At 37.6% G+C, this 18,949-nt stretch overlaps 1 protein-coding gene across 1 annotated transcript in view; it reads right to left on the bottom strand.

Moving 5' to 3' along the window:
* Window positions 1-1,267: 1,267 nt before the first annotated feature.
* The window catches only part of LOC123856553 (beta-galactosidase-1-like protein 3), a 59,565-nt gene continuing 41,883 nt past the window's right edge, over window positions 1,268-18,949 (bottom strand). The window contains 12 exon segments of the mRNA XM_064575860.1: window positions 1,268-1,474; window positions 1,615-1,731; window positions 8,169-8,280; window positions 8,586-8,673; window positions 9,110-9,188; window positions 9,768-9,839; window positions 10,166-10,306; window positions 11,147-11,253; window positions 11,906-11,986; window positions 12,597-12,734; window positions 14,257-14,332; window positions 15,407-15,460. Coding sequence (XP_064431930.1) covers window positions 1,409-1,474; window positions 1,615-1,731; window positions 8,169-8,280; window positions 8,586-8,673; window positions 9,110-9,188; window positions 9,768-9,839; window positions 10,166-10,306; window positions 11,147-11,253; window positions 11,906-11,986; window positions 12,597-12,734; window positions 14,257-14,332; window positions 15,407-15,460 — 1,131 coding nt within the window. The 3' untranslated portion in view covers window positions 1,268-1,408.

Below are 18,949 nucleotides of genomic sequence, written 5' to 3' on the forward strand. Positions count from 1 at the left end.
TGTCTGTAAGGTCTATATTTTGTGTTCTTTTGCTTTGTTTTTCATGAAGGACAGTGTTGCTGGGTAAAGAGTTCTAAGCTGTGAGCCCTTTTCTCTAAGCACACTGAAAACAACATTACATCTTCTGGATAGTATTGTTGCATTCATAAAAAAATGACACATGTATGGAGCTGAGGTATAATAACAAGAAGAGATATAAATCAGAGAGACATGTATTCAAACATCTCTTTGAACCTTGGTTTCTCCATCTACAAAGTGGAAAAGCTGCATTGTTGCTAAGATTAAAAATAACATATATATTACCTGAAATATAATACATACATATGATCTTCAGGATTATTATTTCTGTTTTTCTCCCTTGATCTATAGTTTATCCCTAGATTTTATGGGTTTGAGTTATAGCCCCAGAGAATAAAGTTTTATGTAGAAATTGTGTGGGTGCATGATAAAATTCTCCTTCAGTGAGCCAAACATTCAGACTAGTGGGAGAGAAGATCATCTGACTCCTTAGTCCTCATCCCAAGCAGGAAGTTTCCTTCTTCCCTTTTGACATCAGATTATTTGCTAAATTTGTTGAAGCTCCTAGGCACCATATCTAACTAGGTGATAAGATCTTGTTATAGTGCAATGGTTCAAATTTAGGTCATGTGATATAATTTGATTATAAAAATGTGATTCATTTCCAATGGTGTCATTTGAGGAAGTTCATTTGACTAATATTTGTCCACTATCAGTAAGAGCCTTGACTATATCCAGATAGTTGAGGAATAGTAAGACACAGAGTGCTCCATGCCAGGCTTTGCTGTCATACCTGTCAGAAACAAGCAACCAAATTGCTATACCTTCTCTGATTCATATGACCCATAAAGGCACCTTGGAGACACGCAGACTGTAGGTAAATGTCTGAAGACATTGTTCATGGCACCTTGTATTCCCTCCCTTTTACACACACACACACACACACACACACACACACACACACTAGGAATTTGCCAATCAGCATATACGGTACTTTCTCTGGCATAGAGAGAGCAGTAATCCTTACTCTCTCTTAAGCCAGAGTCTCTTTTCTCCCTTCCAACTGAATATGAAGAGTCAGAAATAAAATTTGTTATTATTTTATTCATATCTGCCTAAAGGCACATTTGATTAGAGAATGAGAATATGCTAAGGATTAGGCATTTAGGTAAATCAGTCATTAAATATTTTGAAGACTTTTTAAAGCCTAAAAATAGGCATCATATGGATATACTATAATATTCATAACAATTTCCTTTTTTATTTTTTAGGTTATTTTTACATTTTTGCTATTGTAGGCAACACTGATATTCTCAACATAAATCTTCCTACTAAAAAAAATGCTTGTAGATGAACTCTAACAATCCTAGAAATGTATTATAACACAGTCTTACAGCATGGGTTCATTTGTAGTTTGTATGTATGAACCACTCTTCCTTTTCTCAAACAGGATGATCTAGGGAGAAAAGAAAGTCTGACAGTAAGAAAGTGTAAGCCTATTCAGTATAGGATGAGAACGACACTGAATTGAATTTTGGGGATGAAGGCAGATCTCAACGTTTATGAAACATAAAAGCAGGGGTAGGGATGACTCACCTCATTGTCTTCTGGATGGAGCCAAGCACCAGGAAGGTAAAGTGTTTCCTGAGGTCCAATAATTGAATATCGCCCAAGGTTACGTCCATTGATGAATGCAAATCCAGAATTCCAGGTCTGGAAGGAATGGAGTCTTAAGACATAGGAACAGATTCACACTGGCAAGGTAAAACCTAAGGCACTTTTGGGAGTGAGAGCAAGACTCAATGCTTTGTGGCACTGAAAGTGGCAGTGAGTTTAGAATGGGATATTCTAGAAACTCTACTAAGCTGTAGCTGGTGTAGGGATGACAGAAAAACATGAACCAAACCTTTAATGCTAATGCTACTGTTGTTCCTGACCCATGATATATAATGCTATGGTTTTTTAAAAACAGTTGTTCTGTTTCCAGAGATAAGTATTAGGTAATAAAGATGAATGCTAATTCTAAGAACCATTATAAAAGCTATACATTTTTAAAAATCTGCTTGCAATACAATGATGAGTGACAGGACCAAGATCTAGGCAAAGAAAACTGAGAGACAAGAAGACATTGAGAAAGTTTTTCCAATAGAGGCATCTGCTTATTTGGGAAGAGATGGCTGAGAAGCTGAGCAGAACATTTTATAGCTTCACAAGCTTAGGGAACAAAAACTGAATACCAAGGAACCTTATTAAATAATTTACATTGTGGGTTGTGATCCTGAGGGCCTATACCCAAGGAGAAGAGTCAATTAGAAATAGTCTGGCCATTGTATAGAAGCCTTGATTCAAATCATTTCCATCCTCATAATTGTAGTAAGGTGATTACTAGTGCACTTAATCAACTCCAGAGATGGATGTAAATTCTCTGACATCATCTTAGGCTTTAAGTTATTTCTAGCATTTTTCATATATAATTTTTGGAACTCAAAAAAATCAAGCAGATGGGGGTGGGGAATACAATATAATAAAAAAAAAATACAAGGAACAACAGACAATAAAAATAGATGCACAGGTGATGCAGATAATGGATTTATAAGTCTCAGGCTTTAAAAGAATTGCCTATTAGTATGCTCTTAGGGATCAAAGACAAGAGCTAAAATTTTGACAGAGAAATGGAAACTATAAAAAAGTCTAAAGTTAGAGAATGAAAATTCTAAAATTAAAAAATGTAATAATTAAAATTAATAATTTAACAGATGTTTTGAATAGCAGACTAGATACAACTAAATAGAGAATATAGCTAAATATAGAATTAATAAAGTGAATAATAGGAAAGAAAGTTTTCAAAATTAAGCTCAGAGAAAAGAAGAATGAGAAACAGACAAGACAGGAAGAGACAAAAGGAGATATAACAAAATGGTTCTAACATAAAATTGGAGCCTCTGAAATGCTCCAGTTAAAAAACAAAGATTGCTGGACATTAAATAAAGCAGTTATATGATATTTATAAGAAAACTTTCTGAAATATAAAGGAATTGTAAAAATAAAAGAATAACAGAAAAAGATAAAATAGATAAACCTTAAGCGAAAGGAAGTTACTATAGCTCTATTAATATCAGAAAAATTTGACATTAAGGCAAGAAGCACTATTAGAGATAAAGAGGAACCATCTCCTGATAATAAAATTCTTAATCTACTCTGAGTGATAATGATATATAGAAAAGCTAAAGTATAGATTCAGAATATATAAGCAAAATTGATGAAATAACAGGAGAAATAAAATTTAAAACCATAATGGAAAATTTTCAAACAATGTTTCAATAGCTAATAGATAAAGCAAACAGGATTCACTAAAGACATAAAACATTTAAAATAAGGTAATTAACAAAGTTGAACTCATTGACATATATAGAACATTGATCTAATACATGCAGAATATACCTATTCTTTCAAGTATACATAATAATCTTTATAACTTTGATCCTATATTGGACTAAACAAACGTTATATTTTAAAGCTCTCAGACCACAGTGCAAACAAGAAATTGATAACAAAAAAAATTACTATAAAGTATCCAAATATTTGGAAAATAAGAAACATGTACACTTCTAAATAACACAGAGGCCAAAGCAAAAATCATGAGGAAATTCGTAACATATTTGAATTGATTGGTGATGAAAATAAAACATATAAAAACATGGAGTATATATCCAGAATAGGCAATTCCATAGACACAGGAAGAAAATTATTGTTTGTCAGGGGCTGAGGGGAAGGGAAGATGGGAAGTAAGTGCTTAATGGGTACAGGGTTTCCTGTTAGAGTTATAAAACTGTTTTGGAACTAGATATAAGGAAGAGTTGCATTCATTGTAAATGTACCAAATACCTCTGGATTGTTCACTTTAAAATGATTAATTTTATGTTAATGTAAATTTCACCTCAATAAATGTTTTAAACTTATGGGATACAACCAAATTCATAGTTAAATGAAAAATCACCTAAATTCATATGTTAAAAAGAGTAAAGACTAAAAGTCAGTTATCTAAGCACCCATCTCAAGAAATTACAAAAAGAAAGAAGATAACTCCTAAGATAAAAAGTAGAATAAACAAAATACACCTTCAGAGTGGCTAGTATCAAATAAACAAACAAGATATAGTAAGTGTTGGCAAGGATGTGAAAATGGAACCCTCATGCGCTGTTGGTGGGAATGCAAACTGGCACAGCTACTGTGGAAAACATTATGGAGGTTCCTCAAAAATTTAAAATAGGATTACCATATGATCCAATAATTCCACTACTGTGTATATACCCAAAGAAAACAAAAACATTAATTCAAAAAGATATATGTACCTCTGAAACAAATAATACATTATATGTTAAAAAAAAAAAAAAAGAAAGAAAAAGATAGCAGGAAGGGAAAAATGAAGGGGGGGAATCAGAGGGGGAGACGAACCATGAGAGACTATGGACTCTGAGAAACAAACTGAGGGTTCTAGAGGGGAGGGGGGTGGGGGGATGGGTTAGCCTGGTGATGGGTATTAAAGAGGGCATGTACTGAATGGAGCACTGGGTGTTATATGCAAACAATGAATCATGGAACACTACATCAAAAACTAATGATGTAATGTATGGTGATTAACATAATAAAATTTTAAAAATGTAAAAAATAAATAAATAAATAAAAAGATATATGTACCTCTGTTTATTACAGCATTATTTATATTAGCAAATATGGAAGCAACCCAAGTGTCCATGGAGAGATGAATGGATAAAGAAGATGTGGTGTGTGTGTGTGTGTGTTTGTGTGTATATATATATATACACACACAATAGAATATTACTCAACCACAAAAAAGAATGAAACCTTGCCATTTGCAACAATATGGATGGACCTAGAGGACCTAAGTGCTATGTGAAATAAGTCAGACAGAGAAAGACAAATACCATGTGATTTCACTCATATGTGGAATTTAAGAAACAAAACAAACGAACAAATGAAAAAAGAGACAAATGAAAAAACAGACTCTTACATACAGAGAACAAACTAGTGGTTGACAGAAGGGAAGTGGGTAGAGGGATGGGTGAAATAGATAAAAGAGACTGTGAGTACACTTATATTGATGAGCACCAATGTATACAATTGCTGAATCACTATATTGTACACCTGAAACTAATATAACATGATGTTAATTATACTTGAATAAAAAACTTTAAAATGCAAAATAATAGGACTACATGATAGGGGAAATTATTAGTATTTAAAAGTTGTGGGGCACCTGGGTGGCTCATTCAGTTAAGCATCTGCCTTTGGCTCAGGTCATGATCTTGGGGTCCTGGGATTGAGCCCTATGTCAGGCTCCCTGATCAGCAGACTCTGCTTCTCCCTCTCGCTCTCCTCTGACCCTCCTCCCGACTTGTGCTCTATCTCTCTCTCTCAAATAAATAAACAAAATCTTTTTTAAAAAGTTGAACAATTAAAATAATATGTATTAGAAACATACTAAAATGTTTAATATATTTTTATTTTAAAATAGTTTCAGATCTATAAAAAATTTGCAAAGATAGTGCAGGATTTCACAAAAAAACAAAATAATATGAATAATAATAATAAAGAAATGGCAGAAATGAAACAGAAAAAAACTATATAATATGGTAAAAGTCACAGCCAACCATTGATTCTTTGAAAGATTAATAATTTGGTAATGTTCTGATGAAACTTATCAAAACAAAAAGAGACATTACTACAGATGACCTAAACATTAAAAATGAACAATTTAAACATAACACATTGAAAATTCAAAGGAAATGGAAAAATTCCCAGAAAAATAAATTTTATTAAAACTAACCTTTTTTTTAAAAGATTTTATTTATTTATTTGAGAGAGAGAGCACGAATCAGGGGGAGGGGCAGAGGGAGAGAGAGGGGCAGAGGGAGAGAGAGAAGCAGACTCCCCGCTGAGCAGGGAGCCCGATGCAGCGCTCGATCCCAGGACCTTAGGAACATGACCTGAGCCGAAGGCAGACACTTAACCGACTGAGCCACCCAGGCGCCCCTAAAATTAACTTTTTTTTTTTAAGATTTTATTTATTTATTTGAGAGAGAACGAGCGGGGGGGGGGAGGGACAGAGGGAGAGAGAGAAGCAGGCTCCCCGCTGAGCAGGGGCCAGACATGGGGCTCAATCCCAGGACCCTGGGATCATGACCCGAGCTAAAGGCAGATGCTTTACCGACTGAGCTACCCAGGCGCCCCCCTAAAATTAACTTTTAAAGAAACAAAATCTGACTAGTACTTTAATTTTGAAGGAATTTAATCCACACTTACAAACTTTCCCACAAAGAAAAAGCCAACCCTAAATAGCTTCACTAGTAAAATCTACCAAACACGTAAGTAATACCAGGCTTACACAGACTCTACTTCCCAAATCATTTATGGGGGTCTTAAAACGTGGTACCAAAACATGACAAAGCTGTCTCAGTCACAAACATAAACACAAAAGAAGTCTTAATATTTATAATAGCCAAACACTGGAAATAATACAAATGTCTATCAGCAGTAGGATGGTTAAATAAAGTATGGTATTTTATGAAATGGAACCCCATACAATAGTGAAAATGAATAAATCACCACAACATCACTTAATGGTTGAATCTTAGCAAAAAAGAAGCCACATGAAAAAAGATGCTATACAATTCAATTTACATGAAGTAAAAGAGGAAGCACTGAATTGGAGTGTTAGAAGTCAAGATAATGTTTCACTTTTAGGGACAAGGAGAGACAGTGATTGGGAGGGGTGCTGACAATATTTTATTTTTTTCATCTCAAAAGAAGTACATGGTGTTCACTTTGTGATAGTTTATTGAATTGTGCATTTATTATGTGCATGTTTGTCACTATGTGTGTTTATATATAAAAAGCTATACGAGGTATAGTATTTTTAAAAAGCAAGTTGCAGAATATAATTTAGGGAGTGAACCCATTAGTGTAAAAAGTAATTGTGTATATGTTTAGGCAAAGTTATATATGAAATCCCACAAACTGTTGGTGTCACCAGCCTAACCCCCTGAATTCAGGAAATTTCTAGTAGAAGCTTCTGCCTGTCAATGTTATCTTTTAGGAACTAAACTCCTAGAGGCTTCTGCCTAGCTGTTGATTTTACCTTTTAGAAAGGAACCAATGGTAAGCGCTGTGAATTGTGCAAGACTTTTGAATCTCAGATCTGTACCTCTGAAACAAATAATGCAATATATGTTAAGAAAAAAAAAAAAGAAGAAGAAGAAGAGAGTAGCGGGAGGGGAAGAGTGAAGCGGGGGAAATCGGAGGGGTAGACAAACCATGAGAGACGATGGACTCTGAAAAACAAACTGAGGGTTCTAGAGGGGAGAGGGGTGGGAGGATGGGTTAGCCTGGTGGTGGGTATTGAGGAGGGCATGTTCTGCATGGAGCACTGGGTGTTATGCACAAACAACGAATCATGGAATGCTACATCAAAAATTAATGATGTAATGTATGGGGATTAACATAAGAATAAAAAAAAAAAGGAACCAATGGACTGCCAGAATAGAAAAAGAAACATTTGAGGGCCACATCTGTGCAGATGAACCAGAAAGTGCCAGAAGTGACCTCAGCCTCATGATGATGTTAAAATCCCCTTCTAAATATTCATCCCAAGCCCTAATAAAAGGGTCTGCTTTCCCATCTTCAGGGAGACAGAACTTTGAAAATTATTCCCCACAATCTCCTTGTTTGTATAAATAAATGACTTGTGAGGCAACTCCATTTGGTGTAGTCTGTCTATAACTCAGCAAGGAGCAGCCACTTTGGTCCAGTGACATGGGTAGTGTGGTAGTGTTTAGTTCTGAAAAGTAGAAAGGAATTGGAATGGAGGGTGTGTTGGAAGGAGAAACTCCATCATTTGCTCTCTCTATCTTATTATTTCAGGTTTTCCATTGTGTTTTGATTTATTATTTTTTAAATAATGATACATTAGGAAGACTGAGAAATGTTGGAAGTCTTATTAGAAATGAGGAAGAGAAAAAGAAGGAAAATGGGGAGACATTCCTGCCAGGAACGCTATGGCTTTGCTTTAAAACTCTTTTGAAAAGAAGAAGTGGTTGGGACACCAGAACAGATGAGGGCAGCTCACCTACCAGTAGACTCAGGAAGGTGTCCTTGGGTGAAGAGTCAACCTTCAAGGTACCAAGGTAGAAGGCAGGGCCCAAATAGCTCTTTGGGACAGGCCTCCAAGTGGCAAAGCGGAGCCTGGAGGAAGAACAGAGCCTTGAAGAAGAGAAAAGACCCCTTCTCCACTCTAGTGCCAACACCTAGATTTCCCCACCCAGGGACTAGGATTCTGATCCAGGGAGATATATTAGACTAGAAGCATTAAAATCAGGAGTCAGAAGACTTGTTCTGGGGTTCTAGTCCTGACCCCAAAGCACTCTATAATCTTGGGTAAATCATTTCAGTTCTCCAAATCTTAGCTTTTAATCTGCAAAGTAAAGAGTTTGACATCTGTAAGCCCCCTGATCCTTCCAAGTGCTTATTGGGTGTAAGGAGGAACATACCTTTCAAAGAAGCTCATTGTCATTTCCAGAGAATAGATAACAAAACCATTTAGGGGAACGTTATTGATGGTAACTGATCCAGTTAATCCTGCAGGTGAGGGTAGGAAAAAATATGGACAGGGACTGGACATTCTCCAGTGTCTGGGATAAAGAAATGCTGACTGTATATGCCTGTGACAAGGAATCAGCCAGGAGGGCAAACAGTTGTCTGACCTGCTATGACCAAAAGTTTCCTGTTGTATGGTTCCATATTACTAAGAAAGCTTCCCACTTAGTATCAGAACTTTCTCTGAAATTCCCAGTGGGAGACTGGACCCTGCTCTACAATAGGCCAGGGCCCAATCTAACTGTTCTGCTTTTCTACCCAGGAGACCTGAAGAAGGCAGGACAAAGGAGAGGGAGTCTTTGGTCCTGGGACCTAGGTATCCCACTGCTCAAGGGGCTCATTTTCTCCTCCCAACTGCACATTGCCCCAGTCTTAGGATCCAAGTAACCACAAAAAGAGATTACAGCCTATTTTCTACCTTTCCGCTGATCTTGAATTTTCCATGAAAAATTGACTCGTCCTTGATTCTCTACCAGGATCCTTAGAAGTCGACATTCCTAAAAAAAAAAAAAAAAAAAAAAGGAAAAAAAAAAAGAAAGAAAAAAGAAGGAAGTTGGCATTCCTGCTTGGGATAGACCAGTTCACAGAGACTACATGGCCTCACAGAGTTTTTACGCTAGAACCCATTCTTTTCTCTGAGTCCCAGATGGAAAGACAAGCAAATGGGAGAAAAGGGGGCTCCAGAGTGCAGCAGTCCTCCTCTCTCATAAGGACCCTTTGTGTTCCTGTTCCAAATGCAATCTTCCCTTTCATTTGCTGGTCTGCCTTAGGAAAGGCAGAGAGACTCAGCTGTGCACCTTTGATCAGAGGCCCAACCAGGGGCTGATGTTTGACTCAGGGCCTAATGGGTCCTAAAGTTCCATTTACACTGAAGCATGTATGTTGCAACTCTGCTACGCCTGGCCCTGGGAGATGCAGTTACGTTTATAGCCCTAAGTACTTGTTGATGGAACCCCAAGTGAGAAGTAATACCAAAGGGCAGTAACAGAGGAAGGAGGTAGTCTATCTCAGGACCAGGCTATGCTTGCATTTGAGTCAGAGGTCTAGGGAAGCACCCAGACTCTTGAATCACATACCTTGATTTTAGGAATATTCAACTCCTTAGTATGATCATCCAGAAGTCCTAAACTTATCTCATTCAAAAACACCTGCAAAAGAAGAGCCAGCATCAGACTTACAGGCCCACCTGAAGAAAGAAGAGAGGCTCTGGTTTAGGAAGCAGGTCATTTTGAAGGAAGACACTAGCCTTGGTGATCACAGATGGCTAGAAGCTGAACGGGAGGACCTCATAGGCTTAAGTTGTGATAAAGCCAAAAACAAGTCTCTTTGGTTTGACTTTATATTCCCAAAGCCTCACAAATAGTAGGTGCTTGAAAATACCACCTATAGTAAAGTTGACCAATGACTACTCTCCCCAATAACAGAGTCAGGTTCAGGTTCTGCTTACCTTCATAGATAGCCTGTTGACACCTACCTGTGCTGTATCTTGAACATTAGCGTGGAGAGAACCTCCAGAGCAGATGGAAGTCTCATAAAGCACGAATCCATAGGACTGGCCATTTCCACTGTTTATAGGGAGGTTCTCCATGTTGACTGGTGTATTAGATATAACTGGCTATGAGAGAGACATGAGCCAGGGTGATGAGAAATTGGGATCCTTCTTCCTTAGGCCCTTGTCATTTTTTGTTGTACCTCCTAATGGTCCCCAACGGTTCTTTGGATAAGAAATACTAAAACAAGTGCTATATGATAATTGCATCATCTGCACTGACCAGGAAACTCAGGGGATAACAGGAGCATTGTAGAGGGAACAATTGTTGTAATCATGAGAATTAATGAAGTGAATAAATTGTATTTTAACATAACTGAAGTCAAATAAGAATTATGCACTAAAGCAAACTTTAGTTAGCATCTACAATGTGCCAATAACTATATTTATATAAAACAGTGATAGCAGAGATGAAGCTAATATGAATTCAAGAGTCAACATTTTTCAAACAATTTTCACCTTTTCTTCAAAATAGAACAGGTAGTCTAATTTTAAAGGGAGAATATGGACATATAAAAGTTCAGTGATTTGGCCTATTTGATGGTGAAGAAGAGTCAGAAGCTCAGTTTTATGGGTTCCTGGCTCTCAGTCTTTCCCATATGGATCATGCAGCCCCACCTAAGAGCATCTACCAGATGGTTCATCTGAGCAGAGAAAGAGGATCCTCTAATATCCTGCTTTCCCCCACCCCCACTCATTCTTCAAGTTCAAACCCCTTTATAGTCTACCCAGGGAAAAAGTTTGTGGTTCTTACCCCATAGTTCTAAATTTGGACAAAATCTAAAAGATTTATTTTCACCCTTCCCAATAAAAAGTCCTTGAAGGAATCTCTACTCTGTGGCCTAAAGCCTTCTCCCCCATGCTCCCAATAGCCAACCCCCCATTCCAGTGCCAGATAATACTCACCTCATTTAAGTACTGTAGGACATCCCACAGTGGCAAGTAAAGGGATGGTTTCACAGAAGGATACTTAGCCTTGGGAATGAGCTTGGGTAAAGCAGGCAGAGGCATCGCTGAAATGAAAACAAGCCATGGGGCAAAAAGTGCCTGAAATAACTACTGCCTTCTCCAAATTTCCCCATCCCTACCCATGAACTCTCATATCCCAGAGCCAACAAGAGAAATGGGTTCTATCCTAGCATATGTGTATACTTCTCCAAGAGTGATAAGAAACTGGAAATAACTAAATTGGAACGAGTTTTGTATGCATGGATAGCTATAAAGTAATGTTGGTCATATGGACTGAGGGCTCTCAGGGAGCAAGAACTCTGCCTTGTGCCTCTGACAATGCTCACTTTCTAGCACATAGTAGATTATTAACTTTATTTAAATAAATAAAACTAAATAGGATGGCTTTTGCTATTGTATGTGAGGGTTCCATGCCATCATACTAAGAGCTCTACAAATAGTAACATACTTAATCTTCACAGTCATTATAGGAGATGAATATCATTGTCTTCATATTTCAGTGAAGAAATAGGCTTCAGGGGCTTGAAACACTCAAGCAAAGCCACTCATCTTTTAAGTGGGAAAACTGGGATTTGAACTTAAGGTTGCCCTTGGCCTTAAGGCTCCAAGCTTTTGCCCATGGGGGAACTTTCCCTTCCCTCACCCTTCCACTTCATGAGGAGAGCCATCCCTCAAATTAAAATGATTGCTGAGTACCTAAGACAGATCTAAAGAGTCTTCGAAGCTTGAAATATTTTTCTGTGTAATCCCCAGCCTCTGTCAGCACAGCATCATAGTCTGCAAGACACCAGAGTGTTGTCACTGACCAGGCAATCATCCACAACAGACCCTGTTTCAGCACTGCTGGCATGAGATGGGCCAAGGCTACCAGAGGGAGATAGAAGATACATCTTCCCCACCCCCTGGACCAGTGCATCCCAGCTGTGTGTGTGTGTGTTGGGGGGAGGGTGTGTTATGCCACTCTGGGAACACTCCCCACAGCCCTTCCTGGGGATCTGAGGCTGCCAAGCACTGGACTCATCCTTCTGTTTTACTTTCCAATGTACACCCTTTTCTTCCCTCAATCTGGATTGCCTAGGTATGTCTATCAGTGCTGGCAACCACCATTTGTATTCTGTGTGTCTTAGAAGGTTCAAGTCAAGGGGTCAGTATATACGATGAGTGAAGCAGGGCTCTAGGTCTGAGGCACCCCATCTACTGCAATGACAGCCTGTTGGGGGCATTATGAACATCACAGAAGAAAGGAAAATAGATAGGAATATCCTGAATGCTCAGCATAGGTTATAAGTCAAGAATTCCATGATGTTCAGAACGTGCTTTTGGAGCCTCCTCTGTAAAGCTCCAGTACGACTTATGCTGGAAGGTGACCATACCAGCAAGCACTTGCCATAGCTAGTGACAACAGCTCTGTGCCTCCCAAAATATGTGGCCCCATTCATGAAACCAAAGTTGGTTCCACCGTGGAACATATATACATTGAAGGAGATCTCTGATGTGATAAATTTGGACACAGTTTCCTCAACATCTGTAAAGGAGGAAGACAAGAACACAGGGAAAATTAAAAATTAAGACAGAAGTCTCTGATGAAATCTTATTCTCAACCCCACCCCATGATCAACTTAACTGTTTTGTGTTTCAACCTCCACTGAGATTCTAACCAGAAAATAGGTGGAATTGGCCAAACTATTCCAGGAAACCAAGTCTTATCAATATCAAGAGCCTTTTTAAAATTATTTTCCCCAGAGTATGGACATAATTTTGGCTCCATGTTATATCTATTAAATAATAGCCTAAAACCCTTATGTCACTTAAATATCTAATGTTCATTAAATTTTTTGAAATTATACAAATAATTAGTATAATCTCATTACTCCCTTCTAGGGTAATATAAAACCACTGCAATAGTCCACAAGTAGCTGTTCCCAATCTTTAGCCAGAGGAACTCTTATTTTTTCACCATGATTTTAACAGGTATGATCAACTTTCCACTTGCCATCATAGGGAGTTTGTTAAAAGGTAGTCATATATGGGATTCAATTCTGGCTGTGCTCTTTACTACTTGCATTAACTTGAACGGCCTATTTTTCTCTCAGAGCCTCTGCTTCTTTATCTGTTAAATGAAAGTCCTAATTCCTACTACCTCACAGGACTGATGAAAGAATATAAATAAGAAACATACCATAGTGCCTGACACAAAAGCGATAAAACTTGTTTGTTGGTGTTGGGTTTTGTTTTGTTTCAGCCCAAGCAGGCTTTCCTAAGTTACCCGGTATTTTTCATTGGTTTGCTTTACTTCTGGTACAAGGGAGCTTATTTTCATAGTATTGACAGCAGAATATATTTAGTAGCAAAATACTTTTATTAAGTCAACATCTGTCAGGCACTGTTCTGAATCGTTTACCGCATTTAATCCTCACAACAACCCTATGAGGTAGGTTACATGATAATTCCTGTTTTCGATGAGGACACTGAGACTTAGCAGACAAGGAAAGCTGTCTTGGATCATGCAGCTAGTCATGCAGACTAGTAGAGCTGAGATTGAAATCCTGATCTCTTTGGCTGCAGGATCCATGCTTTCAACCATCATTGCATGTTGTTTCCTGACAATGACTACCACTTAGTTGACAACACCAGAGCAGTGGCCTGTGCATTTACCAGAGATTATTAAGACTTTTAGCAAATGCATTCCCTTCTTCAGAGATGTTGCCTTTCCAAGACCCTTTCCATGACCACCTTGCCTCACCTCTGCAGGCCTGTCCCTGTCTTTTCTGTCACTGCATCTGTTTGTTTGCTTCAAAGCACTTGTTAGATGTGGAACCCTTGATTTACTTCTTAATTATCTGTCAACTCTACTAAATAACAAGCTCCCTGGGGGTAGGAACCAGGTCATTTTTATTCATCAGTATACACTCAAACCTAGCCAAGTACATATAGGTATTGAATGAATAGTTATGGCTGAATGAGCTAATTAATTAGAAAAGAAATGTATGAATGATCCATGACTCAGGACCACCTCTACTTGGGGTTCAACACTGCAAAACACTTACCCTCAGGATTACCAACCATATGTTCACCTCCCCATGTGTCAAACCAGCCGACCCAGAATTCCATGATCATAATGGGCTTATTGCTCTAAAAACAAACCAAATCAAATACCAAGTCTGAGAAAATGTAAAAAGAAAACCAGAAAAGCTAAACACAACAGATGAGAATTTAAGAATCATGCTGTTCACTTTTTCAAAATTCAGTGCTTCGTTCTCCCTCCTCTCCCATCACCCATCATACATTTACCATCACCCATAGCTTTGGTTCCTCCACCTCTCCTAAACATTCATGCTGTCCATACTCCTTATACTTTATGTGCCTCACTGCTGTACCTGGATATCACCATCTATGATTCCAACCTTGTCATATGTGAGGCTGGTTTTAAAACAATTGGCTTTGGATAAACAAGGACCTGACTATAATTCTTGACACAGATACTGAGGTTCACATATACCAAAGACCCACAGCTAATATCATCCTCAAAAACTGAGAGCTTTTCCTCTATGATCAGGAATAAGACAGGGATGTCCACTCTCACTATTACTATTTAACATAGTACTGGAAGTCCTAGCCTCAGCAATCAGACAACAAAAAGAAATAAAAGGCATCCAAATCAGCAAGGAAGAAGTCAAACTTTCACTATTTGCAGATGGCATGATATCTACGTAGAAAACCCAAAAGATTCCACCAAAAAGTTGTTAGAACTAATACATGAATTCAGCAAAATCACAAGGTGTAATCAACATACAGAAATCTGTTGCATTTCTATTTGCTAATAATGAAGCAGCAGAAAGAAATATAAAGAACCAATCCCATTTATAATTGCACCAAAAACAACAAGATAACTAGGAATAAACCTAACCAAAGAGGTAAAAGATCTGTACTCTAAAAACTACAGAACACATATGAAAGAAAATGAAAAAGACATAAAGAAATGGAAAAACATTCCATGCTCATGGAGTGGAAGAACAAACATTGTTAAAATATCTACACTACCCAAAACAATCTATATATTCAATGCAATCCCTATCAAAATACCATCAGCAATTTTCACAGAGCTAGAACAAACAATCCTAAGATTTTATAGAACAACAAATGACCCTGAATAGCCAAAGCAATCCTGAAAAAGAAAAGTAAAGCAGGAGGCATCACCATTCCAGACTTCAAGTTATATTACAAAGCTGTAGTCATCAAGACAGTATGGTGCTGGCATAAAAACAGACATATAGATCAAGGGAACAGAAGTGAAAACCCAGAAATGGACCCACAACTTCAACAAAGTAGGAAAGGATATCCAATGGAAAAAAGACAGTCCCTTCAACAGATGGTGTTGGGAAAACTGGACAGCAACATGCAGAAGAATGAAAGTGGACCACTGTCTTACACCATATACAAAAATAAATTCAAAACAGATGAAAGACCTAAATGTGAGACAGGAATCCATCAAAATCCTAGAGAACACAGGCAGCAACCTCTTTGACCTTGGCTGTAGCAACTTCTGACATGTTGCCAGAGGCAAGGGAAACAAAAGCAAAAAAGAACTATTGGGACTTCATCAAGATAAAAAGCTTCTGCATAGAAAAGGAAACAACCAACAAAACTAAAAGGCAGCCTATGGGATGGGAGAAGATATTTTCAAATATCTGATAAAGGGTTAGTATCCAGAATCTATAAAGAACTTATCAAACTCAACACCCAAAAAACAAATAATCCAGTTAAGAAATGGGCAGCAGACATGAACAGGCATTTTGCCAAAGAAGACATCAGATGGCCAATAGACACATGAAAAAATGCCCCACATCACTTGTCATCAGGGAAATACAAATCAAAAGCACAATGAGATATCACCTCACACCTGTCAGAATGGCTAAAATTAACAAGTCAGGAAACAACAAATGTTGGTGAGGATGTGGAGAAAGGGGAACCCTCTTATACTATTGGTGGGAATGCAAACTGGTGCAGCCACTCTGGAAAACAGTATGGAGGAGGTTCCACAAAAAGTTAAAAATAGAATTACCCTATGATCCAGCAATTGCTTTACTAGGTATTTACCCAAAGGATAAAAAATACAGATTCAAAGAGGTACATGCACCCTGATATTCCTAGCAGAATGATCAACAATAGCCAAATTATGGAAAGAGCCCAAATGTCCATCAACTGATGAATGGATAAAGAAAGTGTGGTATATATATACAATGGAATACTACTCAGCCATCGAAAAGAATGAAATCTTGCCATTTGCAACAATGTGGATGGAGCTAGAGTGTATTATGCTAAGCGAAATAAGTAAGTCAGAGAAAGACAAAAACCATATGATTTCAGTCATATATGAAATTTAAGAAACAAAACAGATGAACATATGGGAGGGGGAAAAAGAGAGAGAGGGGGAAGCAAATCATAAGAGACTATTAATGTTAGAGAACAAACTGAGGGTTGATAGAAGGAAGGTGGGTAGGGGATGGGCTAAACAGGTGATGGGTATTAAGGAGGGCACCTGTTATGATGAGCATTGGGTATTATATGTAAGTGATGAATCATTAAATTCTACTCCTGAAACCAATATTACATTATATGTTAACTAACTAGAATTTAAATAAAAATTTGAAAAAAGAAAAACCTGAGGCTCAGAGGTCCCATTGCTGGTAAGGGCAGAGCTACAACTCAAATCCAGGTCTAAGCCAAACTATCAGCTACTAAGTTATACTACCTATTAAGTATTTCATTCATTTTCTCCATATCTTTATTTAAATTTTATTCTACCTCATCTGTGTTGATCCATTGTAATTATTTTTATTTATTTATTTTTATTTCTAACAATTCTTACTTTGTATTTGTTAATAAACAATTTTATATATAACAATTCATAAATGTTATTATGTCTTTATGGATTGTACCTTTTATTTATATAAAGCAATTATCATATTAAAATGACTAATGATTATCAAACTTCTACTATGTGCTGAGTACTGTTTGAAGTATTTCACTTACTTTGTTCTGTGTAACAAACTGTAAGATAGATATTACGAGTCTTTATTCTACAAATGAAGAAAATGAGGTCAGATAACCCATCCAAGTTCATTCAGCTAGGAAGTGCTAGAACTGGGATTTGAACTCAGCCAGGCTAGCTCCAGACTTCACACTCTTTTTTTTTTTTTTAAGATTTTATTTATTTAGTTGCTAGAGAGAGAGAGAGCATAGGTGAGAGAGAGTGAGCAAGAGTACAAGCAGGGGGAGCTGCAGGCAGAGGGAGAAGCAGGCTCCCTGCTGAGCAAGGACCTAGATGCGGGACTCGATCCCAGGACCCTGGGATCATGACCTGAGCCGAAGACAGCCGCTTAACCAACGGAGCCACCCAGGAGTCCCTCCAGACTCCACACTCTTAACCATTACACCATATTGCGTCTGGAATATTACCTAAAACCAGAGGAGAACATATCAAAGCAATTCCATTGCTCAAAACTTCTGAACTAACTCTTGCCTAAAAACATAGGCATCTCTTTTAAAATTCATATTATTGGTGTCAGAGGCCATAGGCTTTCAGTCTGATACCTGCATTCCACTTCTAGCCTGACATTTTCAATGCTACTGAAAAATGCAGGTTCTTTTTTAAAAAGTTGACATCTCCACAGCAGGAGGGGCAATTACTGTCCCATGTATATTACAATAGAAAATTATGGTGGGCTTCTCTTGGGGAATATGTCAGGCATTCATATTGTGCATTCTCAGTTTTACTCCTGGAGTCCTCCAGCATCCTGCCATGATCAAAAATGGTCATACTGTAAGCCTGAAGACCTGTCCTCCAAAGCCTTTTCTTAGCTGATCCCTGGAGTTGAATACTATGTTTTCTAGATCCTATGTGTTCTTCTATCTTAATTAATCCCTTATTTCTGCATCCTCCAAACATTTCCATATAAAGGGTGAATAGAAAATAAGTAACCTAAGCCCTTAAATATTTTTATTCTGCAATATAGTTTCTTCATATTTAGACTGAGTATAAAATTCTAAGTTAAAATTCATTTATCCTCAGAATTTTAAACATATATTTCATTGCTTTGTATCAGCCAATGTCAATTCTTTAAAATCCTGATTCTCATTGGTTGGTATATAGTAAGCCTATGGTTTTCCTCATTCCACATTAGTTTACAATGTGAGTCTTTTTCTTTTTTAAGATTTTATTTATTTATTTGACAGAGAGATATAACGAGAGAGGGAACATGAGCAGGGGAAGTGGGAGAGGGAGAAGCAGGCTCACTACTTAGCAGAGGGCCCGATGTGGGACTCAATCCCAGGACCCTGGGATCATGACCTGAGCCAAAGTCAGACACTTAACAACTGAGCTACCCAGGTGCCCCCGCCCTTTTTAAATCATTTATTGTGTTGACCATTTGAGGGGCATTTTCAATTTAGAGATACATATCCTTCAGTTAAAGGAAGTTTTCTTACATTAGTTTTTTGTAATTTCCTTTTCTCTGTGTTCTTTGTCCTCTTTTCATAACTATTAGTAAGGTGTTGGGCCTTCTGAATTGATCTTATGAGACATTTATGTTGTCTCATATTTTATATCCTGTTGACTTGCCATGTTTCTAGGAAATTTCCTCAACTTTACCTCTAGCTCATATTTAACTTTTAACGTAAATATTAGATTTTAATGTCAAAGATTTCTTTTGGTTCTCTGAGTACCCATTTTTCTTAATA

This window comes from Mirounga angustirostris, unplaced genomic scaffold (assembly GCF_029215605.1).
Source record: "Mirounga angustirostris isolate CCGP_5_RB_7025 unplaced genomic scaffold, mMirAng1.0.hap1 SCAF_13, whole genome shotgun sequence".
Lineage (NCBI taxonomy): Eukaryota > Metazoa > Chordata > Mammalia > Carnivora > Phocidae > Mirounga > Mirounga angustirostris.